General features: G+C 37.1%; 1 protein-coding gene across 2 annotated transcripts in view; it reads right to left on the bottom strand.

The window, feature by feature from the left end:
* Window positions 1-24,905, bottom strand: part of PRX (periaxin) — a 458,732-nt gene that overhangs the window by 97,824 nt on the left and 336,003 nt on the right. For both annotated transcript variants that reach the window (XM_044062334.1, XM_044062343.1), the window contains exon 4: window positions 973-1,166. In XM_044062334.1, the coding sequence (XP_043918269.1) occupies window positions 973-1,166 (194 nt within the window). The remainder of the gene's footprint in view (window positions 1-972; window positions 1,167-24,905) is intronic.

The following is a 24,905-nucleotide window of genomic DNA, read 5'->3' on the forward strand; positions in this document are numbered from 1 at the left end:
GTGGCTCAGCAGGTAGTAAGCATACATCTGAGGCTGTGATGACCTGAACAGTCACACTGGGAGATTTGATTCATATCTTAGTACAGAAACTTTACTGCCTCATGAGAGATTTACTGTACCCTTGAAATGTTACATTTTGGATATGGCATTAAACTGAGGTCTCATCAATATGAGTTGGTAACTCAGATGGATATTAAAGATCTTATGACACTTAGGGATCCAAATTTTCATTTCTTAGCATAACTACCACCTTGGCTCTCCCCTACAAAAAGACCTTAGGCCTAGCAGGATTTATCTCCTCAAAAAATAAATAATGTTATCCTCTGCTCAGGTGTGAAAACGGCTTCCTTGGATAGTGGAACTGCAGCCATAAAGTTACCTCCATACCTCTCAACTTCCTAGCGCAATAAACCTAGACAAAGCCACAACTAATGGGGGTACAAAGGTTCAAAAATAGGGACACTTTTTAACTACTGGTGTTACAGACTTAAAAAGTTGATATAATAACAGCTTTTGCATTAGCATGTCTTTTCAGATAGATGAAGTCTGAAACTGAAATGCCTGCCATTATTTTCTGAGTTCAGTCCTCAGTGATTTGCCAGTGATTATTTAGTGAATTCAGTCTTCACTGTTTTCCCCAGAAATCCAGAAAACCATAAATTTTATGAGGAACAGACCAAAAATACCTGGTTACATTACTTTTGAATGATACAGTGTCTTTGTGTCTCATTTCCCAACTATTACCACTCCCATCTCCATATTCTTTTTTTCCTCTCCAGCACTTTTGTCTTGCTTTCTAATAAAATGGTTTTAGCTTTAAACTAACAGTGTCCTTCCTATAACTTGAGTAAACATGTCTTGAATAGAGACAGAATACTCGAAGCTTCATCAATTATAAGTTGCAGAATGTTAAAGTAGGCTTTCAGCCATTGTTAGTAAACACATATTAAAAGGTGACAATGTGAAGCTTACCATTTTTGATATCTTAGCCTTTGTTTCTTTGACATCCAAACTTTCAGAACCAGAAGGCACAGTAACTTCATTACCAGGGATGGTTCTCTTCAAGCAAAAGGACACTTTGTATGGTTGTGCACACTGCAGAATTCTCACAGCATCTTCATACTTAACATTGTCAAAGTAGACTGTTGTACTTAGCAGCTGATCACCTACAACATACAAGGTCATTGCACATTGGTAAAAGAGAGCATTGTTAACTCAGCACTCTTAATGAAATAGCAACAAGTAAATGTACAGAGTCAACAGTTACATTACTAGTGCTTTGATGAATATAGCTTTGCCCTTTTCATTTTTATTTAAAAATGTGAGGCTCTTAATCATTTAAGTTATCTTTTGATAAGTGAAATTATAACTTTAATTATCAAACACAATTTATTTCAGGAATGCTATGTCTTCTCTGTGGACTGATGTGGTGGAGTTAGCAGATATGCAGTGCCTTCTCAAATCATGTAATCTTGTTTATGTATATGTCAACATTTCTTCTGTTTTATGTTGGAGCTTTTCTCCCTGGGCCTCCGCTGAAAAAGGACTTGTGTACAGTTGGGCTTTCCCTGTAAACAAATATAAAAAATAAACCAATAAAATAATCACAAATTGATGGCAATCCATAACTGATATAAATGACTAAGTAAACTGTTTCACTTCACAATGCAGTTGATTACAGGAAAGCTGTTGTACCAAAAGGTTTGCGTGTACATAAATTTCCTAATAATGTTATTTGTGGGAGTGATTTTCATTTAGAGTTGATTAAGATTTTTGATGAATGTGGCTTTGGCATTGTCAGAGCCATTATAAAAAGAAATGATACTGAAATCAAAACTTTACAACTAGAGATTTTTAAACTTAATGAAAATGTCACTTCAGATTTAAAGTTTACCATTGATTCTGAAAAACGTAAATATTATGCACTTAGGACACAGGTAGACCAACAATGCAATACAGTGCTTAATCGAAAATACAGGAAGCTCAATAGAGACATCAGGGAATATCAGGAAGGTAGGCAATACCCTAATCCACCCAATTCTAGGGGTGGTACATTACATCAGCCAGGGTATATGGATACTACCAATACACGGGATATACAGTCTCCTGGACAGGATTTTTCTTCTCCCCCACCGTTACATCCATTCGATGACGAGACATATTCTGATCCTGATTTTTTACCCAGGAGATCAGAACGTCTTCGCCAGCAGGCTTACAAACAACAGGGTCAACAGCATTATCCAGCACCCCGCTCTCCCCGGATTGTCGGGGGGGCCAAAAACAGGGCGTGGAGAAGAGATCAGAATCAGGAATGGTAAAGTATGGGAACATTGAGGTTACAGATCTTGGAAATTTTTCCAAACATACACTTAATGGATACCATATTTACAATTACAGTGACACAGTTATAACTGAACTTTGGTTTTCCCTGTTCACGAAGGGTTTCAAGTTTGTACCTAGCAGAAATTACAATATGGTCAATACTATTCTTGATGTTAAACTTTTCATGCGTAAGCTTAATCTTCAGCATATTCTTGGATCTGACAGTATGGCCCCTTGTCAGTGGCCCCAAGTTCTTGGACTTGGACTTGTGTGGTTTCCGGTGATTTTGTGCCTTATAGTGATTCTTGGCATACTCCCCGTGGTCGTTTCCTTCTTGCTTGCTGCTCTTTCTGGAGGTTTGGGCAATCCATAACTGATATAAATGACTAAGTAAACTGTTTCACTTCACAATGCAGTTGATTACAGGAAAGCTGTTTGTTATAGAAAGATAACATATTTGCAGTCTATGTGGATACAATGTACTGTGTGTGTGTGTGTGTGTGTGTCTGCCAATGCCGCTCTCTCTGCTTTTATATATATATATATATATATATATATATATATATATATATATATATATATGTACACACACACACACACACACACATATATATATATATATATATATATATATACATATATATATATATATATATACATACTGTATATCTATATATCTATATACATATAGAAATGTACATATATATATATATATATACACACACACACACACACACACACACACACACACACACACACACACATATATATATATATATATATATATAATGTATATCTATATATGTATAGAAATTATATATATATATATATATATATATATATATATTTAGATAGATAGCTATAGATGTAGATATATAGATACATAGATAGATACACACACTGTGTGCAGACAACATAATATATTAAAACAAAATGGTTCTGTATGCATGCAGACATTTCATGGCAGTTTTAGCACTGAACAGTACTCTTTGCTAAGTTATTTTTGCTCGCTCTTATAATTGATCAGATTGAAGGTACAGAAGCTGAAACTGAAAACAAAATATATCATTAATTCTAAAATAATTTCAAGTTATAGCACTCACACTAAAATGAATAGTTATTTGTGGAAAAATGTATATTTCAGTTAACATTGAAACCTGCACTTTGCACTTTTCAGTTTCTTAACCACCAACTACACATGTTGGAGATGGGATTCTGAGAAATGATCCAGGCTGAAGGAAAGTCTGCACTTTGCAAAATGCAGGAAATGGGCCATTGCATGACTCAGAAAAGAAATAGTAAGTTACAAAATTGTTGGTGCATATTAAATATTAAATATGTACATGAGCTGCATAGCATGAAAATAAGCACTACTGTGAAGAAAGAGCAGGTATAGTGTTTGTCAGAGCTTTCTACTCAAACAACAACAGATTTCTGTTAAAGAGCCTATGGAAAGAAACTTCTAACCCCTGCCACTGGTACAGTATTAGAGCTATATAGACAATTAACACATATAAACAACACACACACACACACACACACACACACACACACACACACACACACACACACACACACACACACACACACACACCACAGTCGCAAATCTAATCTAAAGACGTCCATGGTGGACTGTAAAGCCCAGTGGCCTCTAACTAGGAAGACTCCACACATTTGTGAGTGCAAAGGCTAAGAAGCCGACGGACCCTGGTAATTACCGCCCCATAAGCTTAACAAGCCTGGTCTGCAAAGCTATGGAGAGGATCATAATGGAACTCATAAACAAAGACATAGGGGACTTGCAGACATTGGACCCGACCCAGTTTGGCTTTGTCAAGGGCAGATCATGCCTTTTGAACTTGGTCGACTTCTTCGAAACAGTCACCAAGGCCATTGATGAGGGAAAGGCAGTCCATACAGCCTACCTTGACCTTGCAAAAGCCTTCGACACAATACCCCACTCGGGTATTATAGAGAAACTTACCAGCTTAAATGTAAACCCATATGTCACAAGATGGGTTGCAAACTGGCTAAAGGACAGAACCCACAGGGTTAGAGTTGCTGGCACCATGTCAGACTCCAAGCCGGTCACAAGTGGTGTCCCACAGGGCTCAGTCCTTGGCCCCCTGTTGTTCGGCATCTACTTCTCAGAAGTACAGGCAAACATAGGAGGACTATGGCTGACAAAGTTTGCAGATGACTGCAAACTGGGCCATAGTGGAAAGTACATCGGACACAGATATCCTTCAGAGGGGTCTCACGGAAACTGATAGCTGGTGCCAGAGCCATGGCCTGAAGTTAAATGCAGAAAAATGTATAGTCATACCCTTCGGGAAAAACAAGGTAACCCCAAGCTACCATATAGGTGGCAATCCATTAAGCACAGAAGAGGTTATCAGGGACCTGGGGACCCAGGTTGACAGTGGCCTTTCTTTTGACACTCACATTGCTAAAGTGGTTAGAAAGACCTTCTACATTGCCCACCTGATCATGAAGGGATTCACATCCAGATCAAGTGAGGTCATTGTTCCCCTGTACTCTTCACTTATCAGACCAATGATCGAGTACAATGCCCCATTCGGGATGTATCTCACCCGACACCTGCAGCAATTGGAGAGACCCCAAAAGTTCCTCACCAAAAGGATAAAGGGACTCCAAAATCTGTCATATGCTGCCAGACTGAAGAAACTCCAGCTCTATTCAGTTGCATACCACCTGCTCAGAGGTGACCTGTGCCTGACATACAAGGCCATGTCCTACCCGAAATTAATGGACATGCTCCACCTCAAAAAATCCAAATCTACCAGATCCACTAGAGCAAGCGACTTAAACCTTAGCACGGATATAAATAGGACATGCTGGAGGGATAGATTTGTCACCCAGAGACTCCCTATGCTGTGGAATAAAATCCCGGTCCATGTGAGGCAGAGCACCTTGCTGGCTCTGTTCAAGAGAAAACTTGACCGGTGGATGGGAGATCATAGGTTTACCCCGGGAATCATCTCTGTGTCACTGCTGGACAGAGGCACAACAAACTAATGGGCACAGTATTTTTTAACATAAGGGGTGGCGTAAGCCACAAAACTTTGGGCTAGGCTTATAAATGCCTTACGGCAGATAGCCTAGTATAAACCTATGAACCTATGAACCTATAAGATACACAAGGTTAGTTGGTATGCATAAATCGCTACTGAGCACAGCACAATACCTTGCATTACTAAACTGTATTATCGATTCTTGCATACTACCCTGCATGGAAATGCCTTCCTTACATACACCTGTCCTTCTGAATACTGCTTTGTATTTGCCTTCAGTGCATGTGCCCTAAATATAACATATAACTGAGTGCTGCATGTGTGTTATAACAGTAGCACTGTGCACCCTGCTGTTGTAATACATATGACTGAGTGCTACACACTGGTCCAGTGCATATGACTTAATGCTGCATGCAGGTTATAACTGTAGCACTGTGCATCCTACCGTTGTAATGCATATGACTTAGTGCTGTACATGTGTTATATGCAGTATGATAACATACATTTTAGAGTGCTGCCTTGCTATGTGCCCTACCAGTGTTTCAGCTATTCCCCTACTGTCAGCTCTCAGAGCTCAGCGCAATGTATAATTAGTAAGCAGTGTGCTTTTGTTTTGTGTTAAACAGGAGTGGACAAACCTGTATGTTTCTGAACTTGGAATCCATTGCACTTTATCGGAGGCGCCATTTGTACCACAATTTATTTTTGGTAAGGAAGTAACTGCATACAGCTCAGTGTTAGTATCTATATCACCCTGATGCTTTCTGAAAAGTCTAAAGGCTTCATGAGACATACTCTGTCAAAATTAACTGGCTATTAATTGTGTTGCTTGCTAAAATATTTGCCGCTGTATCATATTCACTGTAATGTAATCGATCAGTGTAGGATGCATCTTCTACATCTTTAAGCACTCTTTTATCCAGTAATGTGGGATACTGTCAAATGATTTTTTTGTAGTTTATCCATGCCATACTTAGATTTTTTTCCCTTTTTACAGTTTTGCATTATGACTTTATTTAACAATAAATGATCTTTGTTCCATATGACTTTATTTTATTACTCTTTTATTCTATTGCCATGACAGAGTTTTCTTCTAAATAACTATAAACTCTGTCTGCATCAATTCCAATGTACAGTTTATATGTCGTCGGAAGGCAAGTTATTGGTCTATAGTTTTTTAGGATAGCTTGCAGGTTCACTCTTAAGTAGGAGTATTGTTTTTCCTGTTTTTAACCAGGTTGGTGTTTGTTCAGGGTGCACATACAAATAGTTCTTACTCATAGGTAAATCTTCATGTAAAGATGTTAACACTTTTAGCCAGAAGTTAGGTACTGCATCTGGGCCTGGGGTTTTCCAGTTAGGAGTTTTTCTTAACTTTGTTTCAATCTCTCTGGCTGTTACTTCATCCCATTTCATATCCTGTACATTTGAACTTCTTATACTTTCTTTTACATCTTCTCTCCATTTAGCATCTTTTTTATGTTCTGCAGGATCTTCATAAATATTTCTCCAAAATGAATCTATTTCTTCTTTTTTTAGTGGTGTTTCAATTCTTTTTGCCTTGTTTCCCAATTCTCTATAAAACTTTTTTGGGTTATCATTAAATTGTTTATTTTGTACTTTTCCTTTATATTTATTTGCATGTCTTCTAAGTTTTTTTGCCTGTGCTGATATTTTTAGTTTATTATTTGAAATAGTACACAATAGATCTAGATTCTGATACTGTGCATTGCTTTTATCACATCTATCTTTCTGAGTATTTTTGTTGATCTGTTCCGTCTTCTATACTCTTCTAACATTGACACTTGTTTTCTAAATTGCTTTAGAATTTCCCCTATTTGATACTTTCATGATGGCATTTTATTTTCCCCCTTCCTTTCCCTTACTGCCCTGTGCTTTTTGTGGTAAGACTTTACCTGTTATTAATTTTGCTGCACAGTAATATATCCTATTTACTTCTGTTATATTGTATGAATCTATATGAACAGTCCTAATTACTATGTTCATTTATTTTATCAGACTTCTAACTGTTGGGGTTTTATTGACTTTCTATAGTCTATTTCTTTCACTGATCTCAGTACGTCTGTCCATCTCTGTTAAATCAACTCTTCTCTTTTATGATTTTCTTCTAAACTGAGGGCACATTCTTCTCAGTTTCTTGTGAGCATTGTATAGAATGTTGCACAGCATCTTCCTGTACCACATTGTCTTCAGTCTCATCCTGTTTCATCTGTTGCTCTTTCATATGGGAACCCACTATCCTATCACTCCACAACAGTGACTGCATCAGAGTTGCAACAATTTCCTGTTCTTTCCTTGCTGTGCCACTGCAACTAAACCCCTGCACTGGTTTCCGAAGGCTCCAAAGTATCTTCACATGAAAACTAACCAGATGTTTCCTGCTCCACTGGTCTCTGCTTAATTTAGGAATCCATTGCTCCATCCTGCCATGTTGCCATCAGAGGTAGACCTTCCACACTAAATCCTTCAGTTCGCAGGCAATCTGTAACCTCAGCATTGACCCCTTGAACTTCTCCGTTACTAGTCCCCTTTTCTACTTTCCCCTTTCTCTTATTTTTTTATTGTAAATTTTTCCTATTTAGATGCCTTTCCCTATATTCCTCTTCAAATATCTTTGGTGCTGCTCCTTTTTGTATTGATTTATTTTGCTTTCTCCTTTGCATAAATATTGTGCCATATTAAATCTCGTTTTCTTTGCCATATCCAGACTTCTTCTTCAGGCATCTCTTGCTTCTCCAGTTTCAACTTACTTGGGGAACTTGTAGTTCTATCATGCTGTGACATAACCTGTATTAAACTTTCTACACCAAATCCTTCACTTTGCACGTATTCCATAACTGCAACTTCTAGTTTTTTAACTTCTACTGTTCTAATCTTCTGTTCTACTTTCCCTCCTTGTGATCTTATTTTTTTTGTATTGTGAAATTTTTCATATCCAGATGCCTTTGCCTGCATTTCTCTTTGAATATCCTTGTGGCTGCTTTTTTGAATTAATTAATTTGACTATCTCCTTTGCATAAGTATTGCACCATATCAGATATCTCTTTCTTCCCCATGTCTATATTTCTTTTTTATACCTTTCAAAAATCTCTATAGATTTTTTTATTTATATTTTTGCACTTCCTGAGTCACGTATTTTTCTAATTGGCCCAAAGTTTTTTTGTCTATATCTTTTTCATAACTCTGTTTTATTAATGAACACACATTTTTATATGACTAAAGAACTAAAAAACAACCTGCCAAAAAGAGAACACCCACTGAAACGTCTCCAAAGAACTGTAGACAAATAATGTAAAATAAAACAGAGACGCAGACAGCTGTAAAATCCAGGATAGGCCTTTACTGAGTGCAAAACACAAGCGCTTTCACAATCTAGCTTCTTCAGGTGTAACAAAGCACTTAAAACAGACACACCTATATACTCACTGCATATCACATGTCTGAAGTCATATGACTAAGCATCACTAAAGCAAATCCTTTAAAGCTGTACTAACATGAATTATATTCTAACTAACTAGATGTAAAAGACAATATTTATACAACACAATGATAAAAATTACGATGACAAAACATACTATATTCCTTCCTAAATAAATACATATAAATATATAAACATTATATATCAATAAATAATATATTTTAATAACCAATTCCTAACCTGCAAAAAACAAATAAATAATTAATATGTCAAAGTTTCATATATAAAAACACATATACATAAACCTATGACTTTATCTGCGAAGAGGCCTCATTTTAAGTTTCGGTCTCAGGGAAATACATTAATTTAGGCCATGTCCTTCTGTACCCATCAATTTAGTTATCCACATGGCTTCTACACTTTCTGTCCTGTTGCAGATATCTCCCCTTCTTATATTCTCCTGCAACAGGGCTATGACTCTGAATCTAAAAATGTGGGTCATATCAGTATTCATAACGTGTCTGGCTAAAGCATTCACCTTATTACCCTTCCTAATATTATAGACATGCTCTCTGATGCGTTCCTTTAAACTCCCATCTGTCTTCCCAACATAGAATTTGGCACACACACAGCAATTGGCTAAGTAAACTACATGTCGGCTCAGACAGTCAGCTCTAATGTCAAAATGAAAATCTCGATCCAAATCTGAATGGTAAAAGTGATCACTAGTGTCTATATACTGGCACCAATTGCAACTGCCACAAGGTCTCGTCCCTCCTCTACCATTACTCATCTGCCCATCTCTCAGATAACAGAGTCTCCTCTTCAGAGATCTATTGTTCCTGAAACTAAATCTGGGTACTGTGTCCACCAAGCCAGCTACCTCATGATCAGTCAGCAGAATTTGCCAATGTTTCTTAACTATTTCAGTGTACTTGTGTACATCAGCGGTGTATTTCAAGGACATCCTAAGTTTATAATTGGTGGATGCCTCTTGTCTTTCATTTCCATGATTAAACTTCCTTGAAAAATATGGAATCTTTTCTCCTACCTACTGCTTGCGGTACATATTTCCTAAGAGTATTATCATTGTATCCCCTGTCTCCCAAATACACCATCACTTTCTCCACTTCCTTGCTGAAGTCCTCATCTCTCACATTGAGCCTAGAGGCTCTCATCACTTGATTGGTTATTACATTTTTAAAAATATGTGGTGGATGCGCGCTGCTCCTATGCAATAAATGATTTACATGGCAGTCCTTCCTGTATTGTTTGGTGTACACTCCACCTTCAATACATTTAACTATCTCCACATTCAAAAAATCCATATTATTTTTTGAAGACCTATGAGTAAATTGTAAAAATGATGTGCTCATGTTTATAAATTCTAAAAAATCAGATAGCTGCTGTTCACTGCCTCCCCACACAATAAAGACATCATCTACAAATCTACGGTAAAAAGGGAGTAAATGAATATAAGGACCTTTCAAAATATATGAATCTTCCCATTTGACCATGACTGCATTGGCGTAGTTATTGGCACAAGATGTGCCCATAGCTACGCCACTGCATTGCCTGTAGAACTGCTCATCAAATAAAAATAAATTATGCTGTAAAACTAACCCCAACAATGTGAGTAACAAACGTATCTTCTCTGGTGTATATTCCGTATACACCTCTAAAAAGTCCTTCACTGCTGCCAATCCTACTGCATTCGGAATGACAGTAAATAAGGACACGACATCTAATGTGACAAACATTATATTGTAATCATACTCTTCAACAAACTCATATAAATCCCTTAAAAAGTGTTCCGTGTCTTTGAGAACGTACTTATTGCTGTCTAAAACAGGTCTCAAGTGTTTCTCTACGAAAATCGAGACTGGTTCAGTACACCAACCTCTGCTAGAGACAATAGGTCTCATTGGAGGGTTGACAACTGATTTATGCACTTTTGGAAGGCCTTGCAATATGGGTATAGTGGGTTTATGTACAAAAAATATTCCAAAAGTTTCTCATCTATCATACCATTTGTAAATAGCCCTTCCAATACCATACGTACTCTTGAAATATAACCTGATACCTGTTCAACTCCTATTATTTCATAGGAAGTGTCATTCTTTAGACTGGCAGATATACTATTTTTATAACTATCTCTATCTAACACCACTATGAGACCCCCTTTGTCTGCTGGTCTCACAATAATTTGTTCATTCCTTTCTAATTCTAATAACGCTTCTCTTTCCTGTCGTGTCATATTCTGCTTTAAATTATTGTGTGGCTTAAATCCCTGTTTAACATTAGCCTCATATATATCTCTTATGCACAATTTCTCAAAAGCATTGACTAAAATATTACTTTTAGGCATGAAAGAGCTGGGTTTGGAAAACCCTACACATTTTCTATTAGCGTCTGCATTATCTTTATACAAAAGTTTCAAGTTTAAATTTCTGGCAAACATCTTAATGTCCAAAATAACTTCTGCATAGCAGGAGTAACTCGTAGGGATAAACAATAGCACTTTACATAAGACAGATAAATGATAGTCATTCAATAAAAATTTAGATAAATTCAACACTAACTTCTTTTGTTGTTCATGAATGCCTTTTTTATACTCATCTGATTTTCTTGAGGTTGTTCCCATTTCCTCTTGCCCCTGGTAGTGCTTCTCCCTCTCGACTGTTCTCTGTTGGACTTGAAGCCATACGTTTTCATCAGCAGCGGAAAGTCTATGTTGTACTGTTGTAAAAAATCCCCAGGCAAAGAATCTCGTAAACCATTTCGTTCTTCATGATGAATTTGTGCCGTCGTAACAATGACCTTCCTCCTCGCTCCCTGGTCAACTTGCCCAGTTGTAACATCATCATTGCTCGCTGCTGGATTAATCTCTGTCATCTCTGCCATATTCGTGCTTCCCCTCGTGTCTGGGTCCGTCATCACCGGTGTTGCCACTTCCGTTCTGGTGGCTGACGTCATCACTTCCGGTCTATGTGATGGATCAGTAGAATCACTCTCCCTTGTCTCTCGTTCATCCCTGGGCCACATGAAAATATTCCCTGTACGGAAATCGCCTCTATCTCTAATTATTTTCCCCACCTTCACTTTCTCTAGTTTGTTTTCATAATGTAACAAGGAGCCCATAATTTCTTCCATATATTCATCTATAACCTTAACTGGAAAGTTATTGCACAGTCTCTTATAAAGTACATTGATGTTACCCACAGAGTTAGCCATCTCTCTCTCGGCCGCTCAGATTAATTCACGCAAATACCCAAAACTGGCTTGTAAATTAATCCTCTGCCATTCTTCTAGTAAATGATTGTCCCCATTATGAAATGAGGGCATTTTGAGTATGCGTAATCCTCAAAGTATGATCTGTTCTCTTAAACATACCTTGAGATGATATTTCTCAAATTGGCTCCTTTTTAACTTATAGAGTTCTTTTTCTAGGGCAAACAGTTCAGTTTTTAGTGCTATAACATCGTATGAGACACTGTTGGTGTTGTCCAGAACCATAGCAGAACAATTCATAAGTGGATTTTCCTTCTTATTAATATCAGTCAAATAGTTGTCTAACTTCTTACTGTATACTCTCTCCAAGGGTGTAGAATTGGTAGTATCCAAGGTAATAATGTCTTCAGCCATCTTAGTGGGTTCTCTGGCAGCCAAAAACTGACTAAAGAACAAAAAACAACCTGCCAAAAAGAGAACACCCACTGAAACGTCTCCAAAGAACTGTAGACAAATAATGTAAAATAAAACAGAGACGCAGACAGCTGTAAAATCCAGGATAGGCCTTTACTGAGTGCAAAACACAAGCGCTTTCACAATCTAGCTTCTTCAGGTGTAACAAAGCACTTAAAACAGACACACCTATATACTCACTGCATATCACATGTCTGAAGTCATATGACTAAGCATCACTAAAGCAAATCCTTTAAAGCTATACTAACATGAATTATATTCTAACTAACTAGATGTAAAAGACAATATTTATACAACACAATGATAAAAATTACGATGACAAAACATACTATATTCCTTCCTAAATAAATACATATAAATATATAAACATTATATATCAATAAATAATATATGTTAATAACCAATTCCTAACCTGCAAAAAACAAATAAATAATTAATATGTCAAAGTTTCATATATAAAAACACATATACATAAACCTATGACTTTATCTGCGAAGAGGCCTCATTTTAAGTTTCGGTCTCAGGGGAATACATTCATTTAGGCCATGTCCTTCTGTACCCATCAATTTAGTTATCCACATGGCTTCTACACTTTCTGTCCTGTTGCAGATATCTCCCCTTCTTATATTCTCCTGCAACAGGGCTATGACTCTGAATCTAAAAATGTGGGTCATATCAGTATTCATAACGTGTCTGGCTAAAGCATTCACCTTATTACCCTTCCTAATATTATAGACATGCTCTCTGATGCATTCCTTTAAACTCCTATCTGTCTTCCCAACATAGAATTTGGCACACACACAGCAATTGGCTAAGTAAACTACATGTCGGCTCAGAAGTCAGCTCTAATGTCAAAATGAAAATCTCAATCCAAATCTGGATGGTAAAAGCGATCACTAGTGTCTATATACTGGCAGCAATTGCAACTGCCACAAGGTCTCGTCCCTCCTCTACTATTACTCATCTGCCCATCTCTCGGATAACAGAGTCTCCTCTTCAGAGATCTATTGTTCCTGAAACTAAATCTGGGTACTGTGTCCACCAAGCCAGCTACCTCATGATCAGTCAGCAGAATTTGCCAATGTTTCTTAACTATTTCAGTGTACTTGTGTACATCAGCGGTGTATTTCAAGGACATCCTAAGTTTATAATTGGTGGATGCCTTTTGTCTTTCACTTCCATGATTAAACTTCCTTGAAAAATATGGCATTGCTTGTTCTTTTCTCCTACCTACTGCTTGCGGTACATATTTCCTAAGAGTATTATCATTGTATCCCCTGTCTCCCAAATACACCATCACTTTCTCCACTTCCTTGCTGAAGTCCTCATCTCTCACATTGAGCCTAGAGGCTCTCATCACTTGATTGGTTATTACATTTTTAAAAATATGTGGTGGATGCGCGCTGCTCCTATGCAATAAATGATTTACATGGCAGTCCTTCCTGTATTGTTTGGTGTACACTCCACCTTCAATACATTTAACTATCTCCACATTCAAAAAATCCATATTATTTTTTGAAGACCTATGAGTAAATTGTAAAAATGATGTGCTCATGTTTATAAATTCTAAAAAATCAGATAGCTGCTGTTCACTGCCTCCCACACAATAAAGACATCATCTACAAATCTACGGTAAAAGGGAGTAAATGAATATAAGGACCTTGCAAAATATATGAATCTTCCCATTTGACCATGACTGCATTGGCGTAGTTATTGGCACAAGATGTGCCCATAGCTACGCCACTGCATGCCTGTAGAACTGCTCATCAAATAAAAATAAATTATGCTGTAAAACTAACCCCAACAATGTGAGTAACAACGTATCTTCTCTGGTGTATATTCCGTATACACCTCTAAAAAGTCCTTCACTGCTGCCAATCCTACTGCATTGAATGACAGTAAATAAGGACACGACATCTAATGTGACAAACATTATATTGTAATCATACTCTTCAACAAACTCATATAAATCCCTTAAAAGTGTTCCGTGTCTTTGAGAACGTACTTATTGCTGTCTAAAACAGGTCTCAAGTGTTTCTCTGAAAATCGAGACTGGTTCAGTACACCAACCTCTGCTAGAGACAATAGGTCTCATTGGAGGGTTGACAACTGATTTATGCACTTTTGGAAGGCCTTGCAATATGGGTATAGTGGGTTTATGTACCAAAAAATATTCCAAAAGTTTCTCATCTATCATACCATTTGTAAATAGCCCTTCCAATACCATACGTACTCTTGAAATATAACCTGATACCTGTTCAACTCCTATTATTTCATAGGAAGTGTCATTCTTTAGACTGGCAGATATACTATTTTTATAACTATCTCTATCTAACACCACTATGAGACCCCCTTTGTCTGCTGGTCTCACAATAATTTGTTCATTCCTTTCTAATTCTAATAACGCTTCTCTTTCCTGTCGTGTCATATTCTGCTTTAAATTATTGTGTGGCTTAAATCCCTGTTTAACATTAGCCTCATATATATCTCTTATGCACAATTTCTCAAAAGCATTGACTAAAATATTACTATTAGGCATGAAAGAGCTGGGTTTGGAAAACCCTACACATTTTCTATTAGCGTCTGCATTATCTTTATACAAAAGTTTCAAGTTTAAATTTCTGGCAAACATCTTAATGTCCAAAATAACTTCTGCATAGCAGGAGTAACTCGTAGGGATAAACAATAGCCCTTTACATAAGACAGATAAATGATAGTCATTCAATAAAAATTTAGATAAATTCAACACTAACTTCTTTTGTTGTTCATGAATGCCTTTTTTATACTCATCTGATTTTCTTGAGGTTGTTCCCATTTCCTCTTGCCCTGGTAGTGCTTCTCCTCTCGACTGTTCTCTGTTGGACTTGAAGCCATCGTTTTTCATCAGCAGCGGAAAGTCTATGTTGTACTGTTGTAAAAAATCCCCAGGCAAAGAATCTCGTAAACCATTTCGTTCTTCATGATGAATTTGTGCCGTCGTAACAATGACCTTCCTCCTCGCTCCCTGGTCAACTTGCCCAGTTGTAACATCATCATTGCTCGCTGCTGGATTAATCTCTGTCATCTCTGCCATATTCGTGCTTCCTCGTGTCTGGGTCCGTCATCACCGGTGTTGCCACTTCCGTTCTGGTGGCTGACGTCATCACTTCCGGTCTATGTGATGGATCAGTAGAATCACTCTCCCTTGTCTCGTTCATCCCTGGGCCACATGAAAATATTCCCTGTTCGGAAATCGCCTCTATCTCTAATTATTTTCCCCACCTTCACTTTCTCTAGTTTGTTTTCATAATGTAACAAGGAGCCCATAATTTCTTCCATATATTCATCTATAACCTTAACTGGAAAGTTATTGCACAGTCTCTTATAAAGTACATTGATGTTACCCACAGAGTTAGCCATCTCTCTCTCGGCCGCTCAGATTAATTCACGCAAATACCCAAAACTGGCTTGTAAATTAATCCTCTGCCATTCTTCTAGTAAATGATTGTCCCCATTATGAAATGAGGGCATTTTGAGTATGCGTAATCCTCAAAGTATGATCTGTTCTCTTAAACATACCTTGAGATGATATTTCTCAAACTGGCTCCTTTTTAACTTATACAGTTCTTTTTCTAGGGCAAACAGTTCAGTTTTTAGTGCTATAACATTGTATGAGACACTGTTGGTGTTGTCCAGAACCATAGCAGAACAATTCATAAGTGGATTTTCCTTCTTATTAATATCAGTCAAATAGTTGTCTAACTTCTTACTGTATACTCTCTCCAAGGGTGTAGAATTGGTAGTATCCAAGATAATAATGTCTTCAGCCATCTTAGTGGGTTCTCTGGCAGCCAAAAACTGACTAAAGAACAAAAAACAACCTGCCAAAAAGAGAACACCCACTGAAACGTCTCCAAAGAACTGTAGACAAATAATGTAAAATAAAACAGAGACGCAGAAAGCTGTAAAATCCAGCATAGGCCTTTACTGAGTGCAAAACACAAGCGCTTTCACAATCTAGCTTCTTCAGGTGTAACAAAGCACTTAAAACAGACACACCTATATACTCACTGCATATCACATGTCTGAAGTCATATGACTAAGCATCACTAAAGCAAATCCTTTAAAGCTATACTAACATGAATTATATTCTAACTAACTAGATGTAAAGACAATATTTATACAACACAATGATAAAATTACGATGACAAAACATACTATATTCCTTCCTAAATAAATACATATAAATATATAAACATTATATATCAATAAATAATATATTTTAATAACCAATTCCTAACCTGCAAAAACAAATAAATAATTAATATGTCAAAGTTTCATATATAAAAACATATACATAAACCTATGACTTTATCTGCGAAGAGGCCTCATTTTAAGTTTCGGTCTCAGGGGAATACATTCATTTAGGCCATGTCCTTCTGTACCCATCAATTTAGTTATCCACATGGCTTCTACACTTTCTGTCCTGTTGCAGATATCTCCCCTTCTTATATTCTCCTGCAACAGGGCTATGACTCTGAATCTAAAAATGTGGGTCATATCAGTATTCATAACGTGTCTGGCTAAAGCATTCACCTTATTACCCTTCCTAATATTATAGACATGCTCTCTGATGCGTTCCTTTAAACTCCTATCTGTCTTCCCAACATAGAATTTGGCACACACACAGCAATTGGCTAAGTAAACTACATGTCGGCTCAGACAGTCAGCTCTAATGTCAAAATGAAAATCTCAATCCAAATCTGGATGGTAAGCGATCACTAGTGTCTATATACTGGCAGCAATTGCAACTGCCACAAGGTCTCATCCCTCCTCTACTATTACTCATCTGCCCATCTCTCGGATAACAGAGTCTCCTCTTCAGAGATCTATTGTTCCTGAAACTAAATCTGGGTACTGTGTCCACCAAGCCAGCTACCTCATGATCAGTCAGCAGAATTTGCCAATGTTTCTTAACTATTTCAGTGTACTTGTGTACATCAGCGGTGTATTTCAAGGACATCCTAAGTTTATAATTGGTGGATGCCTTTTGTCTTTCACTTCCATGATTAAACTTCCTTGAAAAATATGGCATTGCTTGTTCTTTTCTCCTACCTACTGCTTGCGGTACATATTTCCTAAGAGTATTATCATTGTATCCCCTGTCTCCCAAATACACCATCACTTTCTCCACTTCCTTGCTGAAGTCCTCATCTCTCACATTGAGCCTAGAGGCTCTCATCACTTGATTGGTTATTACATTTTTAAAAATATGTGGTGGATGCGCGCTGCTCCTATGCAATAAATGATTTACATGGCAGTCCTTCCTGTATTGTTTGGTGTACACTCCACCTTCAATATATTTAACTATCTCCACATCCCTTTTTACCGTAGATTTGTAGATGATGTCTTTATTGTGTGGGGAGGCAGTGAACAGCAGCTATCTGATTTTTTAGAATTTATAAACATGAGCACATCATTTTTACAATTTACTCATAGGTCTTCAAAAAATAATATGGATTTTTTGGATGTGGAGATAGTTAAATGTATTAAAAATGTAATAACCAATCAAGTGATGAGAGCCTCTAGGCTCAATGTGAGAGATGAGGACTTCAGCAAGGAAGTGGAGAAAGTGATGGTGTATTTGGGAGACAGGGGATACAATGATAATACTCTTAGGAAATATGTACCGCAAGCAGTAGGTAGGAGAAAAGATCAAGCCATGCCATATTTTTCAAGGAAGTTTAATCATGGAAGTGAAAGACAAGAGGCATCCACCAATTATAAACTTAGGATGTCCTTGAAATACACCGCTGATGTACACAAGTACATTGAAATAGTTAAGAAACATTGGCAAATTCTGCTGACTGATCATGAGGTAGCTGGCTTGGTGGACATAGTACCCAGATTTAGTTTCAGGAACAATAGATCTCTGAAGAGGAGACTCTGTTATCCGAGAGATGGGCAGATGAGTAATGGTAGAGGAGGGACGAGACCTTGTGGCAGTTGCAATTGGTGCCAGTATATAGACACTAGTGATCGCTTTTACCATCCAGATTTGGATCGAGATTTTCATTTTGACATTAGAGCTGACTTCTGAGCCGACATGTAGTTTACTTAGCCAATTGCTGTGTGTGTGCCAAATTCTATGTTGGGAAGACAGATAGGAGTTTAAAGGAACGCATCAGAGAGCATGTCTATAATATTAGGAAGGGTAATAAGGTGAATGCTTTAGCCAGACACGTTATTGATATGACCCACATTTTTAGATTCAGAGTCATAGCCCTGTTGCAGGAGAATATAAGAAGGGGAGATATCTGCAACAGGACAGAAAGTGTAGAAGCCATGTGAATAACTAAATTGATGGGTACAGAAGGACATGGCCTAAATGAATGAGACCGAAACTTAAAATGAGGCCTCTTTGCAGATAAAGTCATAGGTTTATGTATATGTGTTTTTATATATGAAACTTTGACATATGAATTATTTATTTGTTTTTTGCAGGTTAGGAATTGGTTATTAAAATATATTCTTTATTGATATATAATGTTTATATATTTATATGTATTTATTTAGGAAGGAATATAGTATTTTTTGTCATCGTAATTTTTATCATTGTGTTGTATAAATATTGTTGTTTACATCTAGTTAGTTAGAATATAATTCATGTTAGTATAGCTTTAAAGGATTTGCTTTAGTGATGCTTAGTCATATGACTTCAGACATGTGATATACAGTGAGTATATAGGTGTGTCTGTTTTAAGTGCTTTGTTACACCTGAAGAAGCTAGATTGTGAAAGCGCTTGTGTTTTGCACTCAGTAAAGGCCTATCCTGGATTTTACAGCTGTCTGCGTCTCTGTTTTATTTTACATTATTTGTCTACAGTTCTTTGGAGACGTTTTAGTGAGTGTTCTCTTTTTGGCAGGTTGTTTTTTTGTTCTTTAGTCAGTTTTTGGCTGCCAGAGAACCCACTAAGATGGCTGAAGACATTATTACCTTGGATACTACCAATTCTACACCCTTGGAGAGAGTATACAGTAAGAAGTTAGACAACTATTTGACTGATATTAATAAGAAGGAAAATCCACTTATGAATTGTTCTGCTATGGTTCTGGACAACACCAACAGTGTCTCATACGATGTTATAGCACTAAAAACTGAACTGTTTGCCCTAGAAAAAGAACTGTATAAGTTAAAAAGGAGCCAATTTGAGAAATATCATCTCGAGGTATGTTTAAGAGAACAGATAATACCTCGAGGATTACGCATACTCAAAATGCCCTCATTTCATAATGGGGACAATCAGTTACTAGAAGAATGGCAGAGGATTAATTTACAAGCCAGTTTTGGGTATTTGCGTGCATTAATCTCAGCGGCTGAGAGAGAGATGGCTAACTCCGTGGGTAACATCAATGTACTTTATAAGAGACTGTGCAATAACTTTCCAGTTAAGGTTATAGATGAATATATGGAAGAAATTATGGGCTCCATGTTACATTATGAAAACAAACTACAGAAAGTGAAGGTGGGGAAAATAATTAGAGATAGAGGCGATTTCCGTTCAGGGAATATTTTCATGTGGCCCAGGGATGAAAGAGAGACAAGGGGCGAGTGATTCTACTGATCCATCACATAGACCGGAAGTGATGACATCAGCCACCAGAACGGAAGTGGCAACACCGGTGATGACGGATCCAGACACGAGGGGACGCACGAATATGGCGGAGATGACAGAGATTAATCCAGCAGCGAGGAATGATGATGTTACAACTGGGCAAGTTGACCAGGGAGCGAGGAGGAAGGTCATTGTTACGACGGCACAAATTCATCATGAAGAACGAAATGGTTTATGAGATTCTTTGCCTGGGGATTTTTTACAACAGTACAACATAGACTTTCCGCTGCCGATGAAAACGTATGGCTTCAAGTCCAACAGAGAACAGTCGAGAGGGAGAAGCACTACCAGGGGCAAGAGGAAATGGGAACAACCTCAAGAAAATCAGATGAGTATAAAAAAGGCATTCATGAACAACAAAAGAAGTTAGTGTTGAATTTATCTAAATTTTTATTGAATGACTATCATTTATCTGTCTTATGTAATGGGCTATCGTTTATTCCTACGAGTTACTCCCGCTATGCAGAAGTTATTTTGGACATTAAGATGTTTGCCAGAAATTTAAACTTGAAACTTTTGTATAAAGATAATGCAGACGCTAATAGCAAATGTGTAGGGTTTTCCAAACCCAGCTCTTTCATACCTAATAGTAATGTTTTAGTCAATGCTTTTGAGAAATTGTGCATACGAGATATATATGAGGCTAATGTTAAACAGGGATTTAAGCCACAAAACAATTTAAAGCAGAATATGACACAACAGGAAAGAGAAGCGTTATTAGAATTAGAAAGGAATGAACAAATTATTGTGAGACCAGCAGACAAAGGGGGTCTCATAGTGGTGTTAGATAGAGATAGTTATAAAAATAGTATATCTGCCAGTCTAAAGAATGACACTTCCTACGAAATAATAGGAGTTGAACAGGTATCAGGTTATATTTCAAGAGTACGTATGGTATTGGAAGGGCTATTTACAAATGGTATGATAGATGAGAAACTTTTGGAATATTTTTTGGTACATAAACCCACTATACCCATATTGCAAGGCCTTCCAAAAGTGCATAAATCAGTTGTCAACCCTCCAATGAGACCTATTGTCTCTAGCAGAGGTTGGTGTACTGAACCAGTCTCGATTTTCATAGAGAAACACTTGAGACCTGTTTTAGACAGCAATAAGTATGTTCTCAAAGACACGGAACACTTTTTAAGGGATTTATATGAGTTTGTTGAAGAGTATGATTCCAATATAATGTTTGTCACATTAGATGTCGTGTCCTTATTTACTGTCATTCCGAATGCAGTAGGATTGGCAGCAGTGAAGGACTTTTTAGAGATGTATACGGAATATACACCAGAGAAGATACGTTTGTTACTCACATTGTTGGGGTTGGTTTTAGAGCATAATTTATTTTTATTTGATGAGCAGTTCTACAGGCAATGCAGCGGCGTAGCTATGGGCACATCTTGTGCCAATAGCTACGCCAATGCAGTCATGGTCAAATGGGAAGATTCATATATTTTGAAAGGTCCTTATATTCATTTACTCCCTTTTTACCGTAGATTTGTAGATGATGTCTTTATTGTGTGGGGAGGCAGTGAACAGCAGCTATCTGATTTTTTAGAATTTATAAACATGAGCACATCGTTTTTACAATTTACTCATAGGTCTTCAAAAAATAATATGGATTTTTTGGATGTGGAGATAGTTAAATGTATTGAAGGTGGAGTGTACACCAAACAATACAGGAAGGACTGCCATGTAAATCATTTATTGCATAGGAGCAGCGCGCATCCACCACATATTTTTAAAAATGTAATAACCAATCAAGTGATGAGAGCCTCTAGGCTCAATGTGAGAGATGAGGACTTCAGCAAGGAAGTGGAGAAAGTGATGGTGTATTTGGGAGACAGGGGATACAATGATAATACTCTTAGGAAATATGTACCGCAAGCAGTAGGTAGGAGAAAAGATCAAGCCATGCCATATTTTTCAAGGAAGTTTAATCATGGAAGTGAAAGACAAGAGGCATCCACCAATTATAAACTTAGGATGTCCTTGAAATACACCGCTGATGTACACAAGTACACTGAAATAGTTAAGAAACATTGGCAAATTCTGCTGACTGATCATGAGGTAGCTGGCTTGGTGGACACAGTACCCAGATTTAGTTTCAGGAACAATAGATCTCTGAAGAGGAGACTCTGTTATCCGAGAGATGGGCAGATGAGTAATGGTAGAGGAGGGATGAGACCTTGTGGCAGTTGCAATTGCTGCCAGTATATAGACACTAGTGATCGCTTTTACCATCCAGATTTGGATCGAGATTTTCATTTTGACATTAGAGCTGACTGTCTGAGCCGACATGTAGTTTACTTAGCCAATTGCTGTGTGTGTGCCAAATTCTATGTTGGGAAGACAGATAGGAGTTTAAAGGAACGCATCAGAGAGCATGTCTATAATATTAGGAAGGGTAATAAGGTGAATGCTTTAGCCAGACACGTTATGAATACTGATATGACCCACATTTTTAGATTCAGAGTCATAGCCCTGTTGCAGGAGAATATAAGAAGGGAGATATCTGCAACAGGACAGAAAGTGTAGAAGCCATGTGGATAACTAAATTGATGGGTACAGAAGGACATGGCCTAAATGAATGTATTCCCCTGAGACCGAAACTTAAAATGAGGCCTCTTCGAGATAAAGTCATAGGTTTATGTATATGTGTTTTTATATATGAAACTTTGACATATGAATTATTTATTTGTTTTTTGCAGGTTAGGAATTGGTTATTAACATATATTATTTATTGATATATAATGTTTATATATTTATATGTATTTATTTAGGAAGGAATATAGTATTTTTTGTCATCGTAATTTTTATCATTGTGTTGTATAAATATTGTCTTTTACATCTAGTTAGTTAGAATATAATTCATGTTAGTATAGCTTTAAAGGATTTGTTTTAGTGATGCTTAGTCATATGACTTCAGACATGTGATATGCAGTGAGTATATAGGTGTGTCTGTTTTAAGTGCTTTGTTACACCTGAAGAAGCTAGATTGTGAAAGCGCTTGTGTTTTGCACTCAGTAAAGGCCTATCCTGGATTTTACAGCTGTCTGCGTCTCTGTTTTATTTTACATTATTTGTCTACAAATTTTTATATGAAAATTCTGACAGTTTTTTTTGTGCAGGTATTCTTCGTTCCTCTATTTTTCTCTTAAATTTTTTGTATATCTTGTGTCTGGAAATTCTGGACTTATTGCATAATAGTAACAATACAAAATTTATTTCTTATTCTCTACAGTCCCCTCTATCATCTTTATGTCTCTTTATTGGCCTACCAGTTTTTGTGATTTTTGTGGACTGTTACTTCCTTCTACAACAGGGGGCATCCTCCCCCTGGGCCTGTCCTAGACCCACTGTAGGAATATTTCTGTGTCTTGAGGATTCTACACTGTCATTTTTTCCAGTCCTGACTCCAGTGCACCTACCAGGATTGGGGACTTTTTTATCATGGGTCTTGTGCACCCAACTATATTTTTTATTTTTTAATCTACTTCTGTCCATGATATATGCTATATAAAATACAGTCTATATATCAGTATCGTCTTGGTGAGATTTTGTGAAAAACAGGGCCTCCCTCATGACGTTACTCACCAAGACTTGAGGATGAATCCAATTCCAGCAACACTACTTCCTTTTGCTTGCTGATTTAATATCTCTCCATTCAGAGCCCTATGAGAATTTTCTTGTGCATGGGAAAATGTCCTTTGTTTACAAATAAAAAAATACCCTACCACTTAACTAAAGGTAAATTAGTTTTAAGAAATGACTACTGTCTTTACTGTAAGAAGAAAGACTAACAATGTAAGGTTGTAGTAAAGCTCTCATAAATCAATATGTAGGTCTCCCTGGCAGAATCTGAACATTCTTATAGATCTTTTGGAGAACATAAAATAAACGAGTAGAAAAATTGTGCAATAAGAACTTTTTAGCAGTATTTTCAGCCAAATGTTTCACCAACCACTGCAACTTACAACAATTTCATAAGCTCAGACTGAACTCTGCTTAAAGGAGAAGTTGACACTCTTGTACATTCCTCAGTGTTATTCAACAAATTCTAACACATGCTCACACAGAAAACCCAAGCCATGACTTCTATATTTCCTTTCTTGCAAGCAGATTTAACTAAACATAATTTTAAGGTATTTCTTTCTTTTTCAGTAAGATTAAAATGAATACGAAACGCAGAATATTGCAAAACCACAAAACATTGTAAAATACAGTAGGCTGCCTTATTCAAAATGGGGTGGGGGTGGGGGGATGAAACGGTCTTTGCTTTTAGAATGATTTCTGCAGCAGCCTTATCAACAGGATGTATCTTTGATAAGGATGAACTGGGTTTATTAACAAAAAATGCTTTACTTGCAGTTTACTTTAAAATAATTAAAGATCCAATAATATTGTAGTAAGAGACAACCTAGAGGTAGTGGCAAACTTAAAGCCTCTGCTTAACTACCTTTGACTGCTTCCTCAGACAAGTTAGTCACTTAATCTTCACTTGAGTCATCAAACACATCTCTCCAGTTAGTAGACTTTGCCAGTACTTCTGCTAATGGGTAGGGTAAGACTGAAACTTCCATTTCATTTCCAGTATGGATTCTGGAAAATACTCTACCAGAGTTAGAACTGTTAAAGAACAGATAGTTAAAGTAGAAACTGCCAAAGCAGCAAAGTATTTCTCTGTTTTAAATGAAGTTGACAAGGACAAGATGATTTGATAGTTTTCTTGGACATTAAAGTCCC

Source organism: Protopterus annectens, chromosome 1.part0 (assembly GCF_019279795.1).
Source record: "Protopterus annectens isolate FY-2018-M chromosome 1.part0, PAN1.0, whole genome shotgun sequence".
In the NCBI taxonomy this organism is placed as follows: Eukaryota; Metazoa; Chordata; order Ceratodontiformes; family Protopteridae; genus Protopterus; species Protopterus annectens.